At 38.4% G+C, this 24,111-nt stretch overlaps 1 protein-coding gene across 1 annotated transcript in view; it reads right to left on the reverse strand.

Annotated features, from left to right (window-relative positions):
• LOC104496943 (fibrillin-2) overlaps positions 1 to 23,886 on the reverse strand; it is an 84,911-nt gene extending 61,025 nt beyond the window's left edge. Inside the window, exons 1-10 of the mRNA XM_010140141.1 lie at positions 23,799 to 23,886; positions 22,799 to 22,951; positions 21,866 to 21,919; positions 17,056 to 17,181; positions 15,899 to 16,024; positions 12,955 to 13,074; positions 7,707 to 7,844; positions 5,458 to 5,508; positions 4,853 to 4,978; positions 895 to 1,122 (exon numbers count right to left, since the gene is read on the reverse strand). Coding sequence (XP_010138443.1) covers positions 895 to 1,122; positions 4,853 to 4,978; positions 5,458 to 5,508; positions 7,707 to 7,844; positions 12,955 to 13,074; positions 15,899 to 16,024; positions 17,056 to 17,181; positions 21,866 to 21,919; positions 22,799 to 22,951; positions 23,799 to 23,886 — 1,210 coding nt within the window. The remainder of the gene's footprint in view (positions 1 to 894; positions 1,123 to 4,852; positions 4,979 to 5,457; positions 5,509 to 7,706; positions 7,845 to 12,954; positions 13,075 to 15,898; positions 16,025 to 17,055; positions 17,182 to 21,865; positions 21,920 to 22,798; positions 22,952 to 23,798) is intronic.
• Positions 23,887 to 24,111: the final 225 nt, after the last annotated feature.

Consider the following 24,111-nt stretch of genomic DNA (forward strand, 5'->3'; position numbering starts at 1 on the left):
TGTATTATTAATATTAAATTCCTTATTCATTTAGTAAGTCATGACTGAACATTGAGTGCTTTGCCTGTGAATAGTAACTCCTGAAAAGAAGAGTTTATTTATGGTGAAGCAGAGAACAAATCTGTTAAAGTTAACCCAAGCAACTCGACATACTTCAAAACAAATGCCTCAGAATACATCCTATTAAAAATAAATAAAATACTGAAATATTTCTGGATCACCTCAGCTTTTGAACACAGAAATTTTGTTTTCTTCTCAATCTCAATCACCTAAAATATCTTAGATCTGGTTTCTTAACATTTTCCAGCCTCTTCAGTTTTGTTTTTCTCCATAGGAGTTGAAGCTAGTGAAACTGGACTTCTTTATCACTGCAGCTCCTTGTTATCATTGCCCTTATAAGGGCAACAGACACCTTTCTCTTTCAAACACTTATCAATTCTGCAAACCACGGAAAAAAGCCATTCTTCTTCATTCTCTCTTTCAGAGAACCCTGGTCAAATTTTAGTAATATTTTACATTTACATCTTAATTCCCTGACTTTTTGGAACTTCATCTGACCAGCAGTTCACTCTTTACAGAGCACTAACTTAAAAAAAAAAAAAAAAAAAAGCACACTTTCTGTCATTCTCATCATTTACAGCTCCTCTCCCTTCAGCCTTGTTTTAGTCCCTTCTTTTTTCTCCTTAGCAAATTCAAACTTTGCACCTTTTCCTTTTAGGCTCCCACAACACTCTTGAGCACCATGCAAGCAGAGTGTTTCCCACCTGCAAGGTCAGCTCTTTCAGGCAAACATAACATCTCTCTTCTCAAGTACAGATCAAACGTAGCCACAAATCCTGGCATTTTCTTACATGTACCTATAATTAATTTTTAGATCCAAGAATGAAAGCTTACCTTTGTAAAATGGCCTGCCAGTCAGAGTATCTCCCCTGTTGGAAAAGCCAGGACCTCTGGGGCACAAAGCCACATATTCCTTGGTGCCAGGTTTAGGACACTCCTCGCAGTCAGAGCCCCAGGCAGCCCCCACAGCACAGCAGCAGGCATCCAAACGAAACTTGCCAGGCACAGATTGAACGCACTCATCTTCATCCCATTTCAGGTAGCACTGCTCCATGCGATTATCTGCTCATTTTACAACAACAAACAGGCATTTTACCCTTTGCTAGTTTTGTTTTTCAGAAGCACCTGCTTTTGAGGCATGGGTATGTGTGATGCTCAGTTTCTGGAAATCAGATTGATGCTTCAGACTCTAAACTTCTGCACAATGTTCGACCATTTGAAGCTGCTAATATTGCACTATAATTAAGTTTCTATTGCACCACGTAAGAGTACAAGCATTTCTTCCGTTGTTTCCCAGTATCAAGACCATTTCTCTGATATGATTGTGCATCTGAGGTTTCTATGTGTATTTGATAGGACACTATCATGTATACTCATTTAGGAACTGACCTGCATTCATGTTAAAAAAAAAAAGTCCTACCTGTGTTTATATTATTAAATTAATAATACAAGGAATACAGAAAAAAAATATTGCTGAGCATTGTTAACACCAGTTAACAGGATGTCCTGGTTTGAGCTAAAACTTCCTTGTTTTGGGAAATGGACAAATAGAATTATTCCATGCAGTACAATAATTCCGCATTTAATTGGTTAAGAGAGTCAGGTGACCGTAACGTACATGCGGAGCCTTTAAAAGCAGCAGGCTGGGGGTGGATCTCTCTCTTGGACTCCGGACGGGTTACGGAGGTGGCCTGCTGCGGACCTGCTGGCAGACGTCCAGGCCCGACCAGGCCCGACTAGGCCTGGCTGGGGCCGACCCAGCAAACGACTAGGCCCGAAATCTGAGGGCCTGCCCCCCCAGAGGACCTGAGGATCACAGACTCTCAACTATTACTGCCGTGAGTCTCGTCTGGAATCGGGTGAGATATCCGGAGCGTCCGGCTGTTCGTGCAGGGAGCTTTCCTGAGTGTTCTCTGTCTGAGAGCAGCAGGGTTTTCTCCCCACCCCTTCCCCGGCGCGAGAGGGATCCGACCAGGCCGGAGCGAAGCAAGGCCACGCACGCCTACTCCGCTGTTGGCTGCCTGCCGAGAACTGACCTTGAAAAGAACAGCTTGTGTAAATCTTGTCTTCCTTTTTTTCCTTTTTTCTCTTTTCTGGGTTTGTGTGCATATACATAGTAGTCTATAGTGTGGATTTATTGTGTATTAAAAGTTTGTTTCAGTTTCCATAACGCAAAACCGAGGTGTGAATTTCTTCTTTCCCCTTAAAACCTCTTCTGTCTCCAGTGAGACAGAGGAGAATCGTTAAGGAATTTGAGGGGTTGTTTACCTCGGCCCTCGACCCTTAACACAGGAGAAAACAATAAGATTTCCAGAAAAATTAATCACAGTTATACTCAAAGGTGTCATTTGTAGAAAAGCAGGTTCAACCAAAAGACAGATCAATGAAGTGTCCAGGCAAAATCTGTACGTGCATACCCAACTTGCAGCAAATGTTCTACACACTGGTCTGCACACAGAAAAAATTAGCTTTAATACATCTCACATACAGTAAAAAATAACAATAACAACTTATTTGAAAGCATCAGTACATTCCACACTTTTCACCTGTTTATATCCCAGTAAAGAAAAATATTTTAAAATTTTCAGAAAAAAATATCAGTATTTGTTAAAATATAAGATTGGTATAAAAAATGGACTGTTCAGTCTCCACGTGCTAATTTCTGCAAAATCGCACAATATCTACGGCCAAATTAAAAAAATCTAGCAAATAATACTGATAATGGGAAGTGGACAGTATCAATTATAGCAGTGCTAGAAAAGATCTCTGTGATACTATACAGAAATTTACTGGCAGCTTAATGCTATCCAGGAAAATAGGAAGATCACAAAGACACCCTGTGTCTTAGAAAATAACTTCTAGGCATATTCTAGAGCCTCTTGACGTGAATGAAATGAACTGGAGTTCAAGCTGTGTTTCCAGGATGAAGATAAGCATTACTGTTGCATGTGATACGCTGGACTGGAAGTTAGGCTTTAGCAAACCTGAAAGAACTCTTAAATGCGTAATGCAAAAAACTTTGCAGAAGATTAAAGGTTTAAAAATAATAGAGATGAGCTGCTGAACTGTTTTCCATACAAGCCCTTCAAACTTAAGTGCTGACTTACAATATAAATTTACCTTATGCACACCTGCAGTTAAACAATTTAGAAGCAACTATAAGAAATGGAAATTCATCCAAGAATACTCATGGTTTCTTGTAAACTATTCCACATCAAGATCATATTTATTTTCTTTTCCAGAGATTCAGCTAACATACTGCTAGTATTTGTTTGCACTAAAATCACTGTAGTGGATCCTGCAGGAAATAAACATATTGCATAGTGCTTCTGTAGCCCAGGAGAAGGCACATATCTTGTAATATAAAAGCTCATTTTTTTCTTAAAAATAATAAAAGGGAATATGGCTTTCAAAGTAAAGGAATCCTCTGCCTGGCTTGAAAACGCCTTATTTGTTTCACCTTACCACTGTCTCTATCAGCCACAATTAAATTCACACCTGTTGTTACCAAATTTCTCATGGAGAAATCCTACAGGGTTGATGGCCACAGATGCCAGTGTCTGGCAACAAAATTATTAAGTTTGGGATGGTTGCAGGAGTAGAATATCAAGTAAAACCTAACATGCAAAACTGTATATGACACGTTTGTGCATGTGGATGCAGAACGGATACGTGCATCTGGGCAGACATAATGTCCTGGTTTGGGCTAAAACCTCGACCCTTAACACACAGTTTTGAATTGTTTGTTTTTAATGAGACATTTACAATGATTGTACACACCTGCTACATTTCAAAATTCTGCTTATTTTAAAAAATATTTCTAAATTACATTCAAGTAAAAAAACCCCACAACTGGGTAACTACCAACTATTGGTAAGGCACAGTGTAATTAAAGGAAAGGTGTGTGCTTAAATTTGAATCTGCTTGAGACGAGAGAACACTGCTGAAATAAAAAAATAAAGGTTAGAGTAGGAAAATCCTGGACACAAAGCAAGGCCTGAAAAACTTTTTGGTCTGCTGCACTGTTTTCTCAAAATAAATAAATACTTTCAGTAACCACATTTTTACAGTCTTTTGAACTGGCAAGAAAAATTAATACAGATTCCAGAACCTATTCTAAACATCAGTACCAACTTTTTTCCATCTGAGCACTGACTTCTAAAGATGCAGATTAATAACACTAACTACACTTGCTAGAGGATACTACGGTTTCCTTCAACTTACACAGGGGTTCAGTATTTTTTATAACTGAAGTCTTTCCTAGACAAACGTATTTCTTCACGGATATCATGTTTTGTCAGTAAAAGGTATCAATCTACACAAACACGAAATCTTGTTTTTATCTACACTTATTTTGATTACTCTCAGAAAGACCAATTTGCACCAGCGTATTCGTGCTACAAGACAGTATCTGAGTTTCACAAAACGAGTAGGCAGCAATAGAGGAGAGCACCGCTCACACTGCATTACAAGCTGCTGGCTGACCAGCTGACTGCTTATCATCTAGTTCCTGGTGAGTCAGACATTTCTGTTCATAAAAGAGGGGTCAGACTAAGGGCACCACTCTACTGATCGCATTGCAGGCTAATTCATGTAACCCCAAGGTATTAACAGCATTTCCCTGAACTGGCACAGGCATTTGATATCTGGGTAGGCATAAACTAAAACATACGCTTAACAAACTGCTTTTGAAGAATTCAGAAACAAACCAAACATCCTTTCACATCCCTTTCAGAATAATTTTGGATGTAGGACACAGCTAAAAACCTGGCAGAATTGAGTGCACTCGTACCTAAACACACTCGCCCTGTTCCATCCAGTGTCAGTCCTTCAGGACATTCGCAGTGAAACGAGCCTCTGCTGTTAACGCATCGTCCATTGGGACAAACCCCCGGGAAAACATCACACTCATTTATATCTGTTGGGGAAAAAGAGCTGAGTTACATGCTAACTCGAAGAAGACAGCTACAACTTTATTGACAATTTAAGCTGCATGAAAGTGAGAGGCTTTGATCCACACTGTATTAGGGTCTGAACACTGTTCTGAACAAGCATCTAGCTCAGTCTCAAGGGACTCTTGCAAGATCTTCAAGTTACAGGCCACTAAGATGCCACATTCTCTTCTCTAAGACATGATAATGGACACAGTTGAGAGAAAGGAAAAAACTAAAGGCATTAAATATATTTTGAAGGAGCAGCTGCATTCTCTTTTTATCATTTTGATATTCTCCAACAGTGTAACATAACACTTCTCAACAGTCAGCAACTGTTTGTAAAGGCATTCATCTAAGGTCAGTATGACTACGCCTGAGAAAAACAACAACATAGTAAATCCTCTTTTATCTCATTTCCAAAGGAAAAAAAAATGGTGTCTTGAGTAAGAAGCGAAAACTTCACCTTCACAGGTAACACCCTTCACTCTGGCAAACCCTCTTGAGCAAGCTGTGTCTGAAATCAAGACAGAAAGATATATTGCTGCTTTAGAATGACAGAAATATAGGACTAAATTTAAAATTAATATATCTTTGTAATTCTCTAATAAATTGACTGTATAAGATGGTAAGTGTTCTACCCTCAATCAAGAAAAGTGCTGACTCATACATGTTACTCAAAACAAGTGAATAGTTGGGGAAATTAAATCTTAGACAAATATTTTCTCATGTGTCTTCCTTAACGGAGACCAGGATGCTCAGCATCTAATCATATCTGTCTCTACACTCAGAGGTAGCTGAAAGACAAATTTCCTGTAAAGCTTTAATGATGCCAGTTATCATTAAAGGCTTTTTTTCCACTGCAGCTTAATAAAGGATCTGAGCAATGAGATTATTTTAGGCTAAGCATGGAGAATGCAGCATGATGTACTGGTATGAAAGCTTGCTAAAATTTAACTAGTTAGAGAATAGGAAATTAAATGCCAAATATAACTAGTACATTAGTACATTATTAGTAGTACATTAGAGTGCTAATTAGCTCACTAAGTGAATGATTAGTTTTTGATTAGCTTTGCCATTCTAACCTAACCATGCTGCTTCTTGGAGTCATAAGTAGTATCTTTGCTTAACGCTGTACTCCACAGTTAAGAACTCTGCTGGGTGTTGTTGCACCATGCTTGTTACACGGGCTAAGTGTGCCCACAGTTATTGTTCAAATAAACAATGAAAGGCTGAAACGTCCTGACACGGGTTCAGCTGCACAGGGCATTATTCACACATTATGGGAAGAATGCAGCACAGTATTTTTTCCATGAACTAGAACATACAGTTAGCATTCCTGCTTCCAACTTCTCGACCTACCATTGTAATACAATAGTAGTACTATTAGGCAATCAGTAATTATACAGAAACTATGTGTTTGAAAATGGCAGTGTGGTGGTGTGACCTCCACCTGTCATGGGCCACTTGAGACAGGGTGCGACTCCCCGCTCTGGGCCACGCAACAATACATTGGCAAAGCCAAATCCAGATTGTGACAGGCAGAGTACCAGAGCATTAAGCCCTGCACACCCCACCCTCCTCACCTCTTAACACTTCTGGCTCCTGACTTCCCTATTCTTTGGAAACAGTAACGACAATCACCTCTTGCAGTGGACCAGAAAGCTGAGGTTCCCCCTTGGCACACCTGGTTCCTACTCCCCTCCCTATCACTCTGAACCTTTTTATGACCTGGTACACTTGTACTTGGTAGTGGCCCAAAGAGGGGTACACCACTCCAACATCCAGCAAGTTCTGGACATGCACAGGCCGCAATATTACATCACTTGAGTTATGCCAACATGGAGAAGTTCCTGACAAAAGTCAATTATTTCAGACCCGATAAACAGCAAAGTGAGACCTTTTGAGCACTCCTGGATCGCACTGGGCTGCATTCGGCATCTCCGCTGAGTTGGGGTGTCTCTCAGGATCCTCTGAGGCTGACATGAGGCCTGGGCAGAAATCACCCCTATAAGACTCAACCATTGCCCGCTAAGTAATGCCAATGTATTGTCAGTATTGACTCTAAACTCGAAGGGGGTAATTTTGATTATAGGCTGACTTCTTCCTCCCATCTCTCTACAGATTTAGGGGTTTTGTTTTGTACATTTGAGACCGGACTCTGGGTCCTACTATTTCTGTTTGTTTGTATGTGTCTATGTATGTCTTGTGTTTCTATATACATATTTTGATTTAAGGTATTTTGTAGTAAGGCAGTCATTCCCCAATCTGTAATCGAGTTGCTGTTTTACTTGCTAAATCACTTGCTAAATCTTATATTGATTAATCATTGTGCTGCTAAAACCCAACTCTTTTGATTTACCTTATACTAGTAATAAAGTTTGAATTGTTGTCAAATCAAACTGAGTTAAATACATTCACCCATGACAAGCTGGAGAAAGTATTAACAGTCTGCAACATAAAAAGCCTCTAAGACTTCTACCGGATATTTCACCTTATTATAGTAGTCCTTATTTTCCTACCCCAATGCACAGTCCCTGTGGAGATGTTACATACGTGATTATTAAAAGATTTATTCACATGTTATTTTCTGGTACCTTCAAAGTTATTCAAATAATCTCTGATAGTGGAGATTACAAGTGACGCTAAATAAGGCAACTTCATTTCACACATTTTTTTGTGCAATCCCCAAAAATACAAGATATGAGAACACACCTAATTCACATCGCTCACATGGGCTACCCCAAGCTGCTCCTAAGGTAGCACAGCATTCAGACTTCAGTGTAGCACCATTGATGTTGACTTCACAGCGACCGTCTTGGATGTTGAGCCAGCAAGTCCCCTTCAGGCTGTCTGCAGCGGAATAGAAAACAGTATGGAATCATCACAGTAAAAAGAGATGGCATGCAATGTTCACACCACCAGCAGACAAAAGTACCAAGCGAGCACAGGCTCTCTTTAGAAGCAAATCTTCCTTCAGAGTAATTCTGTACATATTTTAGTTTAGAAGCTGTGGAAAGGAATGGCACTATCACTAAAAGTGAGCAACAGAGCACACTGCTTGAGGCATGTTATAGTCCATGTCCCACAGCTAGCAGAAGACCTCCAGAAATTGCAGTGGATTTATTTTATTTTATCTAGTGACTGATCTACAATACATAAGTTACAACAAAAGCAGACATCACAACCTGGGAAACCTCCCTCCAGCTGACTGTCCGAATCAACTGCATTACGAAATCCAGGTGCTCTTGCCTTTCTCTCACTTGGTGAACCTTCAAGGTTGTCAGGAAGCCAAAAAAAAAAAAAAAAAGATAAAAATGTGGGGGATAGGAGTGTGCTATAGTCTTTTAGGGGTCTGGTTCTGCTGGTGCATTAGCTATGCTCTGAACACTCCTGTAGATTATATTCCATGTTGCTCCAGAGGGCTCAGCTACAGCACACCCAGCTCCTGAATCACGACTTGGATTGCCAGGCTGGGAATCCAGACCAGCTCAGGGCAAAACCATTCTCGTAAGTGCCCAACCATTCAGGCAGCACCTCTTGACTGCTGCCCAGGCTAGGCAGTCACTGAGCATTTTCAGCCACAAGTGTTGTTCTGCTGCCTGAAATCCTCTGAAATTCTCTTCTAGGTACACAAATGTTCCGGTCTTAAAATCCATGATTTCAATGCCCAAGCAATTTTTTTAAACTACCACTTAGACCCTAAATGAGTTACATAGTTTAAAAGTTGTACCTACAACACCTTTGCTCAATACCTTTACATTGTTACACTCAAAAGGCACAGATTTCTTGAAACAGACAATGTTTGTGACCAGATAGCAGAAGCAGTCTGAAAAGAGCTAACACAGACAGGGAAGTCAGACTGAGTGGAGTTTAAATGCATGTGTGCATACTCAGAGTTCAAAGCTAAGCAAGTGGCCCAGACAAATTTAATGAGATGAGTAATGAAAGAGGAATAGGATTTGGCTTTAAAATTTATGTATATTATGCGTACAAAAAGCTAGACCATCTCTTAGGTGCTGTGGGTCAGTACTACTTATACCTCATGTTTAAGAGCATTAAGATAGAATCATTCCAGCTTATTTTTTTCAAACAACTTAAACTTTTCTACAAATTTGTCATGTCATAAAGTTATGTAGACCACAGAGAGCATAACCTTTCTTTGGCTAAAGGAACAGGAAAAAAATTGTCCCAAGAATGTGACTGGAATCAGCCCCAGAAACAGGACAATGTATTTACAGTGAACTGTAAAACAGTTGAGTTATTTAGGTTACTGCTGGGCTTAAACGTGTGGGGCAGAACACCACACTTAAACAAGTACACAAATCAACGAGGGGTACAGAAGAGTGGAAAAGGCATCTTTTCCACATCTTGATCAGCCTTTATCTAACAGTCAAGACTTGGGTTAATATAACTTGACCAAAGACAAAATCTGGATGGTGATTAACTGGGTCAGCTCTTAGCCAGTCATGGGATGGGCATGTCCCCATCATCCAATGTCCCAAATTCAGGGACAAGCATAGGAAAAGGGAATATAGATTCTTTAGCTGCTCTTTTATGGCACATCCAGGTTGCTGCCCATATGTTTATGCCCCTGCTTTATGTTATCAAAATGTAAATGCTTCCCTTGCTTTATTCACTACAAGTTTCTTGACTCTATATTATTTATTTTTAGTAGCCAAATTAACAGGATGGAGCAATCAAACCAGTATCTCAAAAATTATTTAAACTATACAAATTTGCAGGTGACTTTCCTCATGCCAGCTACATCTGCATTATACTGCCAAAGTCTGCTTGTCTTATATTTTACAGGCTATGAGTTATTTCAATTATTTTCCTTTTCTCATTTTTGTCTTGTCTAGACTTTCATCTGCTACTATGGGCAGTCACTGTGACTTTTGTTTTGGTGAAAAATTTATTATCCAGCATCAAAGCATTCTTTCTGTTGCTTGCATCTCTTTGATTTGACTTGAAGAAGAATATATGCATACTACAGGCAGATGGCAGCCTACTTATTATGCACTGTATGAATTCCACAAAACTTGACTAAAATGTGCATAAGAAGCACAGATATTAGGTGGGTATTTCAAAAGGCACAAGTGGCAGTATCGCTACTGTAGGAGAAATTCCAAAAGTAGCAATGCAATACTTGTACCACCAACAGTTGTATTTCAAAAAGAATTCCACATTTTTCCTGTAAGCGTGCAGCCTCAATATGGCAAACATCGTCACTGCGCAGGCAGAATAAATGCAAAATATGTCAACATTTTTGCTGAATGCTTTTATTGTAACTGCTGACCTAACAACCCTCATTTGCTGGAGCCTAAATTTGAGCGCAAACGTTGTGAGTTGAATTCTGCATATAATTTCAGCAAGTAATTTTTTCTCTACCCAGGAAAGCTCACAGAAAGAGACAAATGGCTCACATCTGTGCTCAATTTCTACAGGTAATATGGATGCAAATGGCTTAAGCCACCCGGTTCTTCAGCCTTGAGGCTGAGCAGACTGAGCAAAGAAATGAGAGGAACTGTCAGACTGAAATCTTCTGTTCACAAACTGAGTAAAGAACATGCATCAGCCATACAGCTTCTCCATATAAGATCAGAATAATGTGCCGTGTATGACCTGAGTCCACAGGACAGTGAAAATCAGCACTAAGTAGCAACAAACATATTAGAGCAGTAAATTGTAAAAATAGAATTATCAGTGATGTTATTACTTTCTCTTACTTGTTCTAATACTGCTGCCATGTGCTTTTACTTAAAAATTTTGTGCCATTTTAAAGTTCAATAACTTTAATCATCATCATGAATGGAAGAAAGAAAATCTTATTCTTACAATGCAGGACTGATTGTGGTTCTGATGTGAGAGCAAATTCGAAATTGAAGAAAAACTACAAAGGTGTCAGAATCTGGTATTACCATACTTGGATCATTCTTATGAAGACTATGACATATTCCAAAACCACAATACTATTTTAGCCATACATTTATGTTTTGGCATGTGCTTTTCATATCTGATGCTACAGGAATGCTTTACAGAAGCAATCCACTAAAAAAATTAAGGCACATATACAATACACAATATATATACAGTTCAATATACAACTCTTTCATGGCAGTGGTAATGCAAGAAATAATACTTGCTCTACTGTAGAGATTTAAAATGGCTTTTGCATGTTTTTCAGAGAGTAAACTACCTAAACTTCCAACCCTTTACTCACTTTTCAATAATCTAGTCTGCCACCCTCTCATCACTACCAATTCCAATGGAAATTTTGTCAAGGTAGAAAACCGAAAACCACACAATTGGCTTAAACAATATAAAACAGTATGTCTCACATTAGCTGTACTTCTAACTCTCTCTCCTAACATATTTTCACCTGTAGTGCAGAAAACCTTTTCTGAGACAATTTTGGTCAATGTGAAAAATTAATGATGAGGTTCACAGTACATAGGTGACCACTTTTCTTCACATTTTATCTGACCATTCAGGGAACTTTCTTTTGTTGGCATTTTATGTTATTTATCACTAACATTCAGGCCAAATGGGACTTCACACTATAAACATTCCAACGGAAAGCATCTGCAAATTAAATCCAGAGCATTGTCAAAATTAGGCCTTTAGCGAACTTGTAGCACCTTTGGATGTGAGAACACAAGAAGATTAAAAATAAGCAGTACAGAAAAGCACAGGTTAGCGTGGTCATATCAAGAAAACAGCACAATGTAAAAAGGAGCAAAAGCAAATCTAAACTTTTCTGGACAGCGATGCTACCAGGAAATCTAAGAGAAGGCTTAGGCACAATAATAACATGCGCTGTGTTAAGGCATAGACAGACTCCATCATTAAATGGAAACTTGAGTCTTTGCATTCAATTTCCTGTCTTAAGAAAATCTTGGCAAGGCAACAAAGTTCAACTAAGAACGCCAGACAAATCCATCTTAAAATAACAAGAACATTTAAAATTAGTATCATCCAGTTATTAATGACACTCCAGTCCAATGTATCCCACACATCCTACAAAACTTCAATTACATTGCACAAATAAGATGAAACAATGGAAGCATGTGATCACCTGAGAAGTACAGATGTCTCTAATCCTTTGAGTTTTCTTGGAAAGGCAGGAAAAATAATTAATGAATGGCTTCCAAAGATAATGCCAGTGACATCTTGCAGGTAACTGTTGCTGCTCCAATAAACCCTGTGCAGTGCTCTGCTTTTTTTGAATGAAACAGAATCCTCAAAGGATGCTAATATTATTTTTTTATATATATATATCTTGTGTGTGTGTGTATAAATAAATCTGAGACAATACTCATGTGTCTGCTCCAGGGTCAGGTATCCTGAAAAACTCAGATCTGTCTTACTGACCTTTACCAGCTTCCTACAAAAGAGGTAGATTGTGCTATAACGCAAAACCCATTAACAATTCCTCATAGATTGGAAAGTCAGTCTTCACAGTTTACGAACAATGTCCTCAATCCAAGAACCCATGTGCTTTCCTATCACTATCTGAGTAGGTGTTCCTCCACTTTTAATTGCTTCCTTGTCTCAGATTTAAAAGTGGTCAAAGAAATGAGTGGATGTTTCTGTTCTACAGTTTCTCAACCACCAGACTAATCACCTATAACTTTACTCATGTTCTCATTCTCTCAAAATACAAGATAATTCCTAATAATAAGACGTTTCTACCCTCTCCCATCAATTGATACCTGCATTTTGCCACTTTCACCATAGTTTGGATATCCTCACGAATTATTTTTCTCTCAGTTTGCTCCTGCTCCCATGGAAGCAATTAAATTAGTACGCATTTGTTTGGTCTCACCTACAGAACTGAAGATATCGTCTGCTATCATGGGGAAAATACCCCAGTACATTATTTTCTTGCTTAATTAATCAATATGATCAATGTTTTTCAAGTTAGTAAGAAGAAGGGAAAATAAGAGAAGGTAATACCCACCAACACATATCAGTCCTGTAGAGTCCAACTTGCTGCCTAGTGAACATTCACAACTGAAAGATCCAAGATTGTTCCTGCAGGCACCATTGACACATGGACTGCTTTCACATTCATTTATATCTATATCCAGAAACAAAAGACACTGTTTTAGAACTGTGATGTGGTTCTGGAAAATATTTTACAGTATAAGTGCTGTTGTGGACTAAGATTTGCCAAGACTGCCTGGTATATTTGCCCCTTCACCTGCCCCAGCATGAGACTCAAAAATTATAGGGACAGGCAGGGAACACAAATGTGCATGTGTATAGGAGCACTTATTTTGAAAATGTTAAATTAATCTTTCCTACAAAGACAGTAATTTCCAACAACTTGGCCTATAAAGTTTTCCAGCATCAGTTATAACCATCCTGTGAAAAAAAAAAAAAACTCAATGCAACATATTCCCAGCCACAACACACGGGGCACAAACAAAGGCCTTACTGTTCCTGTCATATGTGGTTCCATGAGGCTTTGGAAGAATTAAGAAAACCCTGTCAGAAGCAAAATATTACAATGCTGGCTAGGATTCTTTAGTTTTGTAAAGCGATCGAGAAATAGGAGTTAATACTGGAATACCATAAATGGTACTTCCCTCCAGCCCCTAAGCCTTCCATTTATTACCACATGAGTTTTTAAGCTTGTTCACATATAAGAATAGGACCCTGCAGAAAGTGTTATTTGCTGATTTATTTTCTTAAAATCAAATCAGTTTTAAGATTAAAACAATACTAGCAAATTATTTCAAAGAATGATTGCAGCAGCAAATCCACCATTTCTTCCTGAACTCAACTGATTTATTTTTTTGATTTGGGTCCTGAATTATGCCCTACATTCTAATCCTACCAGACTGTGCCTTTGGTGGTCCAGAAATAAAACTGTTTAGTGCTTGCTTATATTTGCTTACTGCAACTTGAGGGATAATTTCATATCCATAACCTAAAATAGTCTGACTTAATTTAATTATAAATTAATGTACAATCTCGTTAATGAAAACATTAATAGCATTGAGAAATCATTTTCAAGACAAACTAAAATATTTTATATACATCCAGAAGAGAGAAAAGATCGTGCTTCTCATAAGGCTGTTGAAGCTTAATGCAACCATGAAACCACTTTGTGGTTTTTGTTGTCAAATCCTTATTTTGAACCTTCGTATTAATATTGCTATTATTATCATTACCAATGAAAACCATTTTTACATTTTATATTTTAAAATCTTGATACATTTTTATTTCACTAATTTTGGCCAGGTGTTTGCATTCTGGCTTCTCATTCATCAGCCTTTTGGTCAGTGCTATGCTCTGAAGCTGAAAGCCTTTTTATGACACTATTCGTTTTTTCTGTCTAGAAGATTCTTTAAGAAACATATTAAGGGCACACAGCAAGCTATTTTCACAGCTAAGTATCTTTCAGTGCATGGAAACCAAATATATAGAGATCATGAAGAATAAATCTCACTTGAACATTGGGGACAGATACTAGGCATTGAGACAACTTAGCAGATGGAGCACTATAAATTCATAGGGGTATGATGTAAGAAAAGCCCTATTCTGAGCAAGTGCTACTAATTCGTAACATACAGGGAAAGAAGACATTTTAATTTTAAAAGTAACCTCTGAAACACACATGTACTAAAATATAAGGGAACATAATTTCTTCTGAACAGAAGGTGTGAATGATTTAATATTGCCAGAATTTAAACCATTCCATGAGATGTTTTGAATATAAACACATGTTCACTTTCCAAACAGCTGGTGACATTCAGAACACTATTGCTCCCCTGATGTTGCCTACTTCCACTCCTCTGCTGACAAGTGGTTAAGAGCACATGAGTGCTCCTCACCTGCCCCAGTACAAAGTTAGTCTGTTAGCACATGCTGCTAAGGAAATGGTGTAAGTTAACCTGCCTGATCTTACACAGCAAGAATCGTTTGCAGACTGCTTCCACCATCCTTGCCATATGTTTGTTTAGCTGCATGTCAGTAACTTCTGTCTGATCAGTAATAACAAGAAGCTGAGGACAATAACAGCTTGCACTGCTTCAGACAAATCTGGACAATGACATTGGATGACGTAACAAGTGTTCCATTACAAAGGATTACAGCTTCCCTGTCACTCACTTAAATGCAAGACAATTTCCTATAAAAATTTTCTAATGATTACAATATTGAGATTTACAGATCATGGAACTAAATACAAAATAATGCAAAAGACCAGTAAAATTCTACTAGTCTGAATACTATTTAAAAATTGAAGCAAAATCTATCGCCTCTGTTTGAACTCTTTTGTACAGCCTTGCTTAATTTTCTTTTATAATTAAAACTTCTCAATAGTTTCTGCTATGTAACATTTTCATTGCTCTAACATCTGTGTTCATTAGCAATATAAGAAAACAATTTTGATTATACTGTAAAAACAGAGGACCATTTTAGTATCACCAGGCAGTAATATCCAGATCCTGGAATTCAAACACCACGTAAAGCACCACAAATACCAGAATTTGATCTAGAATTAACTACTGCCATGGATTAAAGGGTGCAAATAAAGGAGAGACTCTGAGATGAAAATAGACACATTTCCCTAAATGACAGACTAGGTGTCCCTGCTACATGATCAAAGGCAAGCATACATTCTCTTTTATTTCAGCTCAAAAAGTGTTTTATCTAAGCAAAGGAAATTATTTTCATATAAAACCAAATTAATTACTTTGAAAGAAATTCAATGGCAAAACGCAACACACTAAAAAAACCGGCAGAAAAATAACAAGAGGAATGTAACGATTTATGCAATATCTTAGCTCTGTCTTTTCCTCTAGTATTTGGCACCACTCTGAATCTTCTATGATCATTTGGCTGTCATGTTATGTAACAAGCAATAGAATTAACACAATTTGCAGATTTTTCACCTTCACATGTGTCTGTCTCACTGCTGAATACATAACCCTTTGGACAAGTGCAGCTGTAACTTCCAGGGGTGTTTCGACAGAGCCCATTATCACACAGCAACCCATTCATTGAACATTCATCAATGTCTGCAAAAAGATGAGTTAGATAAACCAATAAGCGCAAATGCCATAGACACCTTCACCTCCACAAGCAGCCCCTGCTGCTTTTCTGCAGCAACAACTAGGTTGCCAGATATGCAGTTTTCTACAACAGCGACTGAACAAGGAAAAATGCTAATACTCAGTTCCAAAAGTCTAATTCATTTTCAGAAAATTCTGTTCTGCTTTTAACGTTTTTCATTAGCAGGCTCTAAAAATAGTTCCTGGAATTACCTTGGGATCTTTGTCAAAGGTATGACTTTATCACCTTAACAACTTTGCAACTGTCTATTCTTTAATACCAGCATTTTTATTTTTTTTTTAAACACTCAAATAATGATGTGTTAGATTACTGTTTTAATCTCGTTTTACGGGCAAAAATTTTGTTATCCATGAAGCGAATATATAAGTGAAAACCTAAATGGTACATTTATGGGAGACGTCTCAAGAGTACACACACGTACCTCCCCTCCAGAGGTACAGCCTATTAAAAACTCCTCTATGATTAAGACCAGTATATCACGTACATTGAATAAGAAAAACCCATAAATTAACGTCACTCGCTGAACTCCTCTTAAACTAACTGCCAATAATGTTAATGAAAAGTAATCAAGCTTTCTTATTGCCCTACTGTTTATTTTTTAAAAGAAAAGAAATATAATTCAAAGCTACTTTCCTTTGCTGCCCATCATGTCACAAATACTTAAGCTTACAGAAGTATATGATAGGATAAGCCATGATAAACCTGCCACTTTATCCTGCTTCAGGATGTCTTCTGTATTTTGACTGCTTGATTTCCCAGACTTAACACTAAATTGACTAGATTTTTTAGAGTTTAAGTTTAAAAATAAATAAGAAAATTAAGAATGCAATATAACTGCAAACTGAAGGCTTTTGGTTTCCCAACTACATTAGCTTTTGCAAGCTATGCCTGTAAATTATTTTACAATTCAGACAATAAGGTCTAAATCATATAGTGATGAATTATTCAACAATAATAAAAAAATCGAGCAACTTACCCACACAATTCCTTCCCGAAAGATTAGGCTCATAACCGCTGTTACAGTTACAACGATAGCTGCCACGTAAGTTTTCACAAATTCCATTGGAGCAAATATCAGGATCCAATGCACACTCATTAATATCTGTATTAACACAACACAGAAGACAACCAGTTACTGAAAGAGATGAAAAACCTGATGTTGTGATAGATGCGAACATCTGACTCACTGAGGCTGTTATTCAGAGCAAGGGTGTAGCAAGGGTGCTGCCTGAAGACAAACAACTGATTGATCCCCTCTATCTGACACTCGTGAGGGTAAACCTGGAATAATGTGGCCGGTTTTAGGCCACTTCGTGAGGTTCACATGGGTCCACTTCTCTAGCCTGGTGAGGTCCATCTGGATGGTATCTCATGCCTCTAGCGAACCAGCTGCATCAATCACCCTCTGCAAACTTGCTGAGGGTGCACTCAAACCCACTATCCATGTCACTGATGAAGACATTAAACAGTATTGGTGCCAATACGGACCCTTGAGGGACACCACTTGCTGTCTCTTGGACATTGAGTCATTGGCTGTAACCCTCTGCACATGACCATCCAGTCAATGTTTTACCTATCAGTCCATCCATCAAACCCACCTATATCCAGTTCAGTGGAGAGAGAAGAACATAGGGGATCATACCAAGGGTCTTACAGAAGTCAAGGCAGGTATCATTAGCTCTTCCCCTTTCCACTGGTGCAGTCACTCCATCACAGAGGCCACTAGATAAATCAGGCACGATCTACCTTTGGTGAAGCCATGCCAGCTGCCCCTAATCACCTCTATTTTCCATGCTCTGACATAACTTCCAGGAGGACCTACTCCATGATCTTACTGTGTGCTGACGTAAGGCTGACTGGTCGATAGTTCCCAGGGTAGTTCTTTTTACCCTCTTCTAAAAACAGGTGTGATATTTCCTGTTCTGCACTCATTGAACATCACCTGACTGCCATTTTTCAAATACGATCACGAGGGGCTTAGCAACTACATCCTGAGTTCCCTCAGGACCCTAGGATGCACCTTGTCATGTCCCATGGGCTTGCACACCTTCAGGTTCCTTGGGTGGTCTTGAACCTAATCATCTCCTATGATGAAGGACTTTGTTCCCCTCAGTCCCTGCCTTGGTGTTCAGATACTTGGAGAGATACAGGAGTGATTACCAGTGAAAATTCAGGCAAAAAAATCAAGTACCTCAGCCTTCTCCATGTCGGTAGTCACTAGTTCTGTCTTTGTGCATGCCTGTGTACATTTTCTTGTAATCTTTTCTGACCAAGGTACCTATAGAAGCCTGTCATATTCTTCACATTCCCTGCCAAATTCAGCTCCAACTGTGCTCGCTAGCTAGGTTTACTGATCTCATGCCTACGCATGCAGGCATACCTCCCTGTATTCTTCCCAGGATACCTGTACCTGCTTCCACTACCCATGCATTTCCTTCTTACACTTCAGTTTGACCAGGAGGTCCTTATTCAGCCATGCTGCTCTCCTGCCTTCCTTGCCTGATAACTTACATGTCCTTAAAGAGATGCCAGCTCTGTTCTGCTCCTTTATCTCTGAGGGCAATTTCCCAGGGGATCCCATTTACTAATCCCTCAAACAACTGAAAGTTTGTTCTAAAATTTAGGGTCTTGGCTATACTCTTCACTTGGCCAATATTCCTCAAGATCATGAGCTCCACCAGGGCATGATCGATTTGGACCATGCTGCCATCAGTCCCGACATCACTGGATCACCTGGATAGGAAATTAGTCTCAGTGACTCTTGGAAATTATCCAAGAGTCATTGACTGTAACCCTCTGCACATGACCATCCAGTCAATGTTTTACCTATCAGTCCATCCATCAAACCTGGACTGCATACAGCTTGCTGTACTGCTTTTCCAGCAGATGTCAGGGTGATTGAAGTCCCCAAGCAGGATCAGTGCCTCAGGTATTAAAAGACACTGAGGGAACTGGACTTATTTAACCAGGAAGAAGAAAGATGAGAGGAACATCTAATAGCAGTTCTCTTATCTTAATAGACAGTTTCAGAGAAGATGGAGGCAGACTCTTCTTGGAGATACACAATGACAGAGCAAGAGGCTACAGATCAAGTTACAACAGGGGATATTTTAACTTAACACCAGGAAAACAGGTCTTCCCAATGGAAGTGGTTAAGCACTAAAGTAAGCTGCCCACAAAGGCTATGGGAGCTCGATCCTTGGATGTTTTCCATACTCCACTGGGCTTTGAGAAACCTGATTCAACTTCAAAGTTACCCTTGTTCTGACCAGAAGGTTAGGTTGGATGACCTCCAGATACCCTTCCTAATCTAAATCAATAGTGACCTACATGTACGTTAAGAATACCTTGATGCAAAATATCTAGCCTGCGCACTCAGTACCTGTGGTTTAAGGATCTAGGTAAGAAGTTATATATTATCAGGTGACACAAATACTTTTCCTAATACAGAATTAATGTATAGGTCAATACCACAGCATACTCAAGTCTTATAGGAATTATAGCACTTGTTGAAAAATTTATTTTTTTTCTCCTATTGACAGAACAGGATGATGAATGAGATATATTCCACAAATTTACAGTCCCATATAGAATTTCTGCTGTAGCTGGAAAATTCCAAAACATTCATATGAAGTATAAGAACAGGAACAGGCTAGTTTTTATAATTTTTGCCTCTAAGAAAAAGAGAGTTTTTCAATATTAAGTTATTTCTTCCCATACGGTAAGCCCATCACTTTAAGTGTTTCCCTTTCCAAACCCTGGAAAGAACGGTAGGGGTGCTGGCCTTGCAGTGATTTAATGAAAAGCTTGTTTTATACTTGTGCTGCTCAACTTTTTATAAAGGACATTTCCTCTTTAATCGTAGTACAGTTCAGATCATTATTTACATATACTCAGACATGCATCTGGAAAAATCATGCTCTTCCTGGATGAAACTCAAAGCTATGAGACATCTGAAGATTTCATAAGCAAATATGAGCTAGAATAATATTTCAGCTTTATATTTTCTTTTTAGCACAAAGTTTTCTGTAGTTTACTAAACTTGTATATATCTTGGGGACAAGCCACACAATTTCCAACTATCTCTCTTACCCAAATTAATGATTTCAGAAGGTGCAGCTCTTCCTGTTACTTTTTATATTGAACTAGATCGCAAAATTTCTGGACACAGCTATGTCGAGATCTCTCTGACATGAAAACACAAAGGTTTTGCCTTGTTATTCACAAGCTGAATGAGAGGAGTAGAGATGTATTGATGGACTGCAGTCTAATTAACAGGTTGTGTATTAACTATAAGCCAAATAAAATCTCTGTGACAAGAACTTCACCGATAAAATGTATTCCCACCACTCTTGATAATGACAATGCATGAGAAACACAACAGAATTTTTATTAGAGACTGAATGTGTGATCAGCATTCCTCTCCTTTAGGAAATGGAATGAATTCGCAAAGTAAGTCCTGTGGGATAAACAGTGATAGGAGTAATAGCAAGAAAATTGTCTGCAAAGCCCCTGCACAGGACATACAGATGATACTAGGGTTTTCTTTAGAAACCTAAACAAAGAGATTTGTCATGCAGTTGGTATAGACCACATTTGGGTTTATGTTTTTAGTGAGAAAATGTATTTTTCACGTGTCCAAGAGAACATATAACCTCCCTACCAGACTACATGCAAATTCTCATCATAGGATGCTGTTTATACAACAGTATTACAGTACACTGACATTATTTCTCCATGAGATTTAGAGAGTCTTCAGATGGACCTTGTACAAGTCACTGGAAAGAAAACTGAGAGAATGTACAAGGTCTGTGGATTGCAAATTACCTATAAGTTTGGCAACATGTTAAGAAATTAGCTCACTGAGAAAAAAAAAACTATGCATATACACTTACGGTTCTGAACAGAAACAGGATTTCTTTTACTATAGTACTATTTTTAAATTTATGTAGGCTATTACTAAGCATAATGATCAGAGGGTCTCATTTTGATACTGCTGAACTGTCAGCTTTAATGCTGACAAGGAGAGAAGCCATACAAAATAAATGCCTGGAAATATTAAGTGTACAGTATCTGCTTTAATTTGGGTGTAACTTTATTAACTCATCAGAAAACTACCTAGCAATAAATCATAATACTGTGTTCCACCATTCCTTCTTCAACGCACTCTACTTACTTGGCAGCCGCAGCATGCACCACTCCTATTTCAGGCCTGGCTCAGCTATTATTTTTAAACTTCCATTCTCGGTATTACTAGAAAAAGGAGCTGGAGCTTTACAGTTCCCAGTACTAACTGCCAGTGTTCACTTTCAGGACTTTTTTTAGGAGGATCTTTTTTAGTAAGCTCCCTCCCAACTCTAACTCACCAGAGGAATGATCCCTCCATGGAAATGGTCCATGTAGTGAACACTGTATCAGGAGTGAAAAAGTGCTTTAATACTATCCCAGTTGACTGAAAATCAACTGCAAATGCAAGAGGCTCCTGTCACTCCCCAAATGAATGAAAACTGTCCTATACCTATTTAAAAAAAAAAAAAAATGACAGGTCAAACCTTTGAAATGGATGACACTTTTTTCTTGTCAGGGTCAGGCAAAATCCACTGTTGTAGAAAATTAATGTTCTTTTGAGACAAGTTTTAATTACTGTACTTTGATAATGAAAATATTAAAATCAACATATTAATCCTGAGGCAAAGAACTCCACTGTAATGGAAAGAAAAATGTAATTCTGAGTACGTATTTTTTTAGCCTTGAATTATATACATTAAAGAAAATGTGCAACATACCTCGTCCATCCACGGTAATACCTATTCCGCTGCTACACAGGCCATGGAATTCAGCTACTCAATTAAAGCAAGAGAAAAAAGAAAATGTTATTCACAGTTTCACCTTCTTTAATACTAAACCAAATCCACCTGATCTTTTTCCAAAATAATTTTTCTACAATGTAGCTAATAGAATGCCAATGTGCACAAGAAATCACTATTTATAGATAATACAAATAAACACATCAAGTGGATTCCACCCTGAACTTTCAAATATATACAAAAAAGAAATTTGATAACAAGAATTAAACACTCAAACAATTTACTAGTCTTGTCAGTAGTCTCCTTAAGTTACTGCTTTCAACCATAACTCCAGTTTTACTTCATTCCTTCTAAACAGTTTTCTGCTATCTAAAAAAAATGCCATTGAATGGAAGTACTGTCCAAGATACATCATTTCAGTTCCGTATTCAGGAGAGGGTTTTTTAATCTCCAGGTTTATTTGGAGAACTGATTCTTATAAAATGAAATAAGATTTCTAAAATTAATATGGACTGCTCTTTTAAAGTGGATTGATTTGTCTGGGAAATTTACCAATTCATGAGAAAATTCTGCTTATTCTCTTTAAGGAGAACACTTATAGCCAACACTTAATTCAAGGACACAACTTCATCCAAACATTCTCATGTCCTTTGTCTTGAATTTTGTCTCAGTAGGTCCAGCTCTGTAACTAGGTTCACCTCAAATGTTACAATGCACAAAATCACAAACACTCAACATAAAATACCAGAGTTTTTCTTTAAAGGAGAAACCATTTCCAGAATCAGTGTGCAATTTCATTAAGTACCCTATCCACTTTACTTTAAGGCATGAAATAAATGAACAACCTGATCTGAACAGGATATTTTAAGTCTGCATGTTCACTGTAGCATTCAGAGAAGCACAAAATTTTACCTGAGTTTTTAGCCGGGCAGGGGAGACATGGTTCTCCAAAGCCATAGTCAGGATTAGCACAGCAACATTCAGACTTTGTCACAGCACCGGGGAAAGGACGGACACACACTCCTTTTTTGATGCCACCATAGCATGTTGTACGCACGTGCGTATCTAAGAAAGGGCAAGTAAAGAATTTATTTCCTTAGGCTGAGAGGGAAATGTATGCACACTATATCAACGAGAGCTAAAAGAAAAATAGAATTTTGCTCAACAACAGAATGGTTACTGCATTTTCAGCTACAATAATCCTGATGGCATCAAGGCCAATTCTTGAAATGTTTAGCTCCTGGAGCTCTCTCCAGAGCACTTTAAAACCACCTAAATTAGCATATAGTGAGTAAATAATAAAGCATTCCTTAGGACCAGCAAAGATGACCCATGCACCACAGCAGCTTTCTAAATCCATCAACATATATCTCAAAAAGAAACACAAGGAATGGCTTGAATCAGCATATGGTGACTAATGTTTCACTTCGAGAAGTAGTACAGCATAAGTGGGAGACGCAGATCTCTTCTTTACTTCCAAAATGGTTCCTCATGTAGGATAACTCACCAGAAGCCCAGGGATGGTAATATTGGAGGCTACTTACTTCCAAAAGGAGAAGCATAGACTCCTACTGTATTTACAAATTCTGAACAGAAACACAATTCCAGCAGATTGTTCAGACCAGCATTTACATGGCTATCTTACCACATTTGTATGCAAGCTGGCACCAGTGCTGGATTAGGGTTAGGATATCAAAGAGGTCCCAATACCTAGCTACTAATAGCAATTTAGAAATTCTTACACACAACTAGGTAGCGGGGAAAGCAGCATTACTACCCAGAGTGTAAGGAATTTCTGGAGGTTTGTGATTGAAAAGCCACTATGGAAATTACAGTGCCATCCCCGGAGAGAGGGTTGGAAATGATGGCCAGGACAATCCAGCACTTGTTACTCAAAGAAAATCAACAATACCTGGAAGGTCTCCAACCTTGAAATTCATGCCATAAAAGACAGCAGAAAAATTATACAGCCATACAGCTGTAGGATTCATCACGTGCATGCTGCCAATCTTGCAGCTGATTTAGTCATATAAATCAATTTGACTGACTTAATCAGTAAGGTGTAGTAAGTAAGATGCATCTTACTTACTACACCTTACTGATTTAGTCATATAAATCAATTTGACTGACTTAATCAGTAAGGTGTAGTAAGTAAGATGCATCTTCCAAAGCAGGCCTTCAGCCCTACCTTTGGAGGTTGTCCTGGTTTGAGCTGAAGCTTCCTT

The sequence above is a fragment of the Buceros rhinoceros genome, unplaced genomic scaffold (assembly GCF_000710305.1).
Source record: "Buceros rhinoceros silvestris isolate BGI_N320 unplaced genomic scaffold, ASM71030v1 scaffold3000, whole genome shotgun sequence".
NCBI lineage: Eukaryota > Metazoa > Chordata > Aves > Bucerotiformes > Bucerotidae > Buceros > Buceros rhinoceros.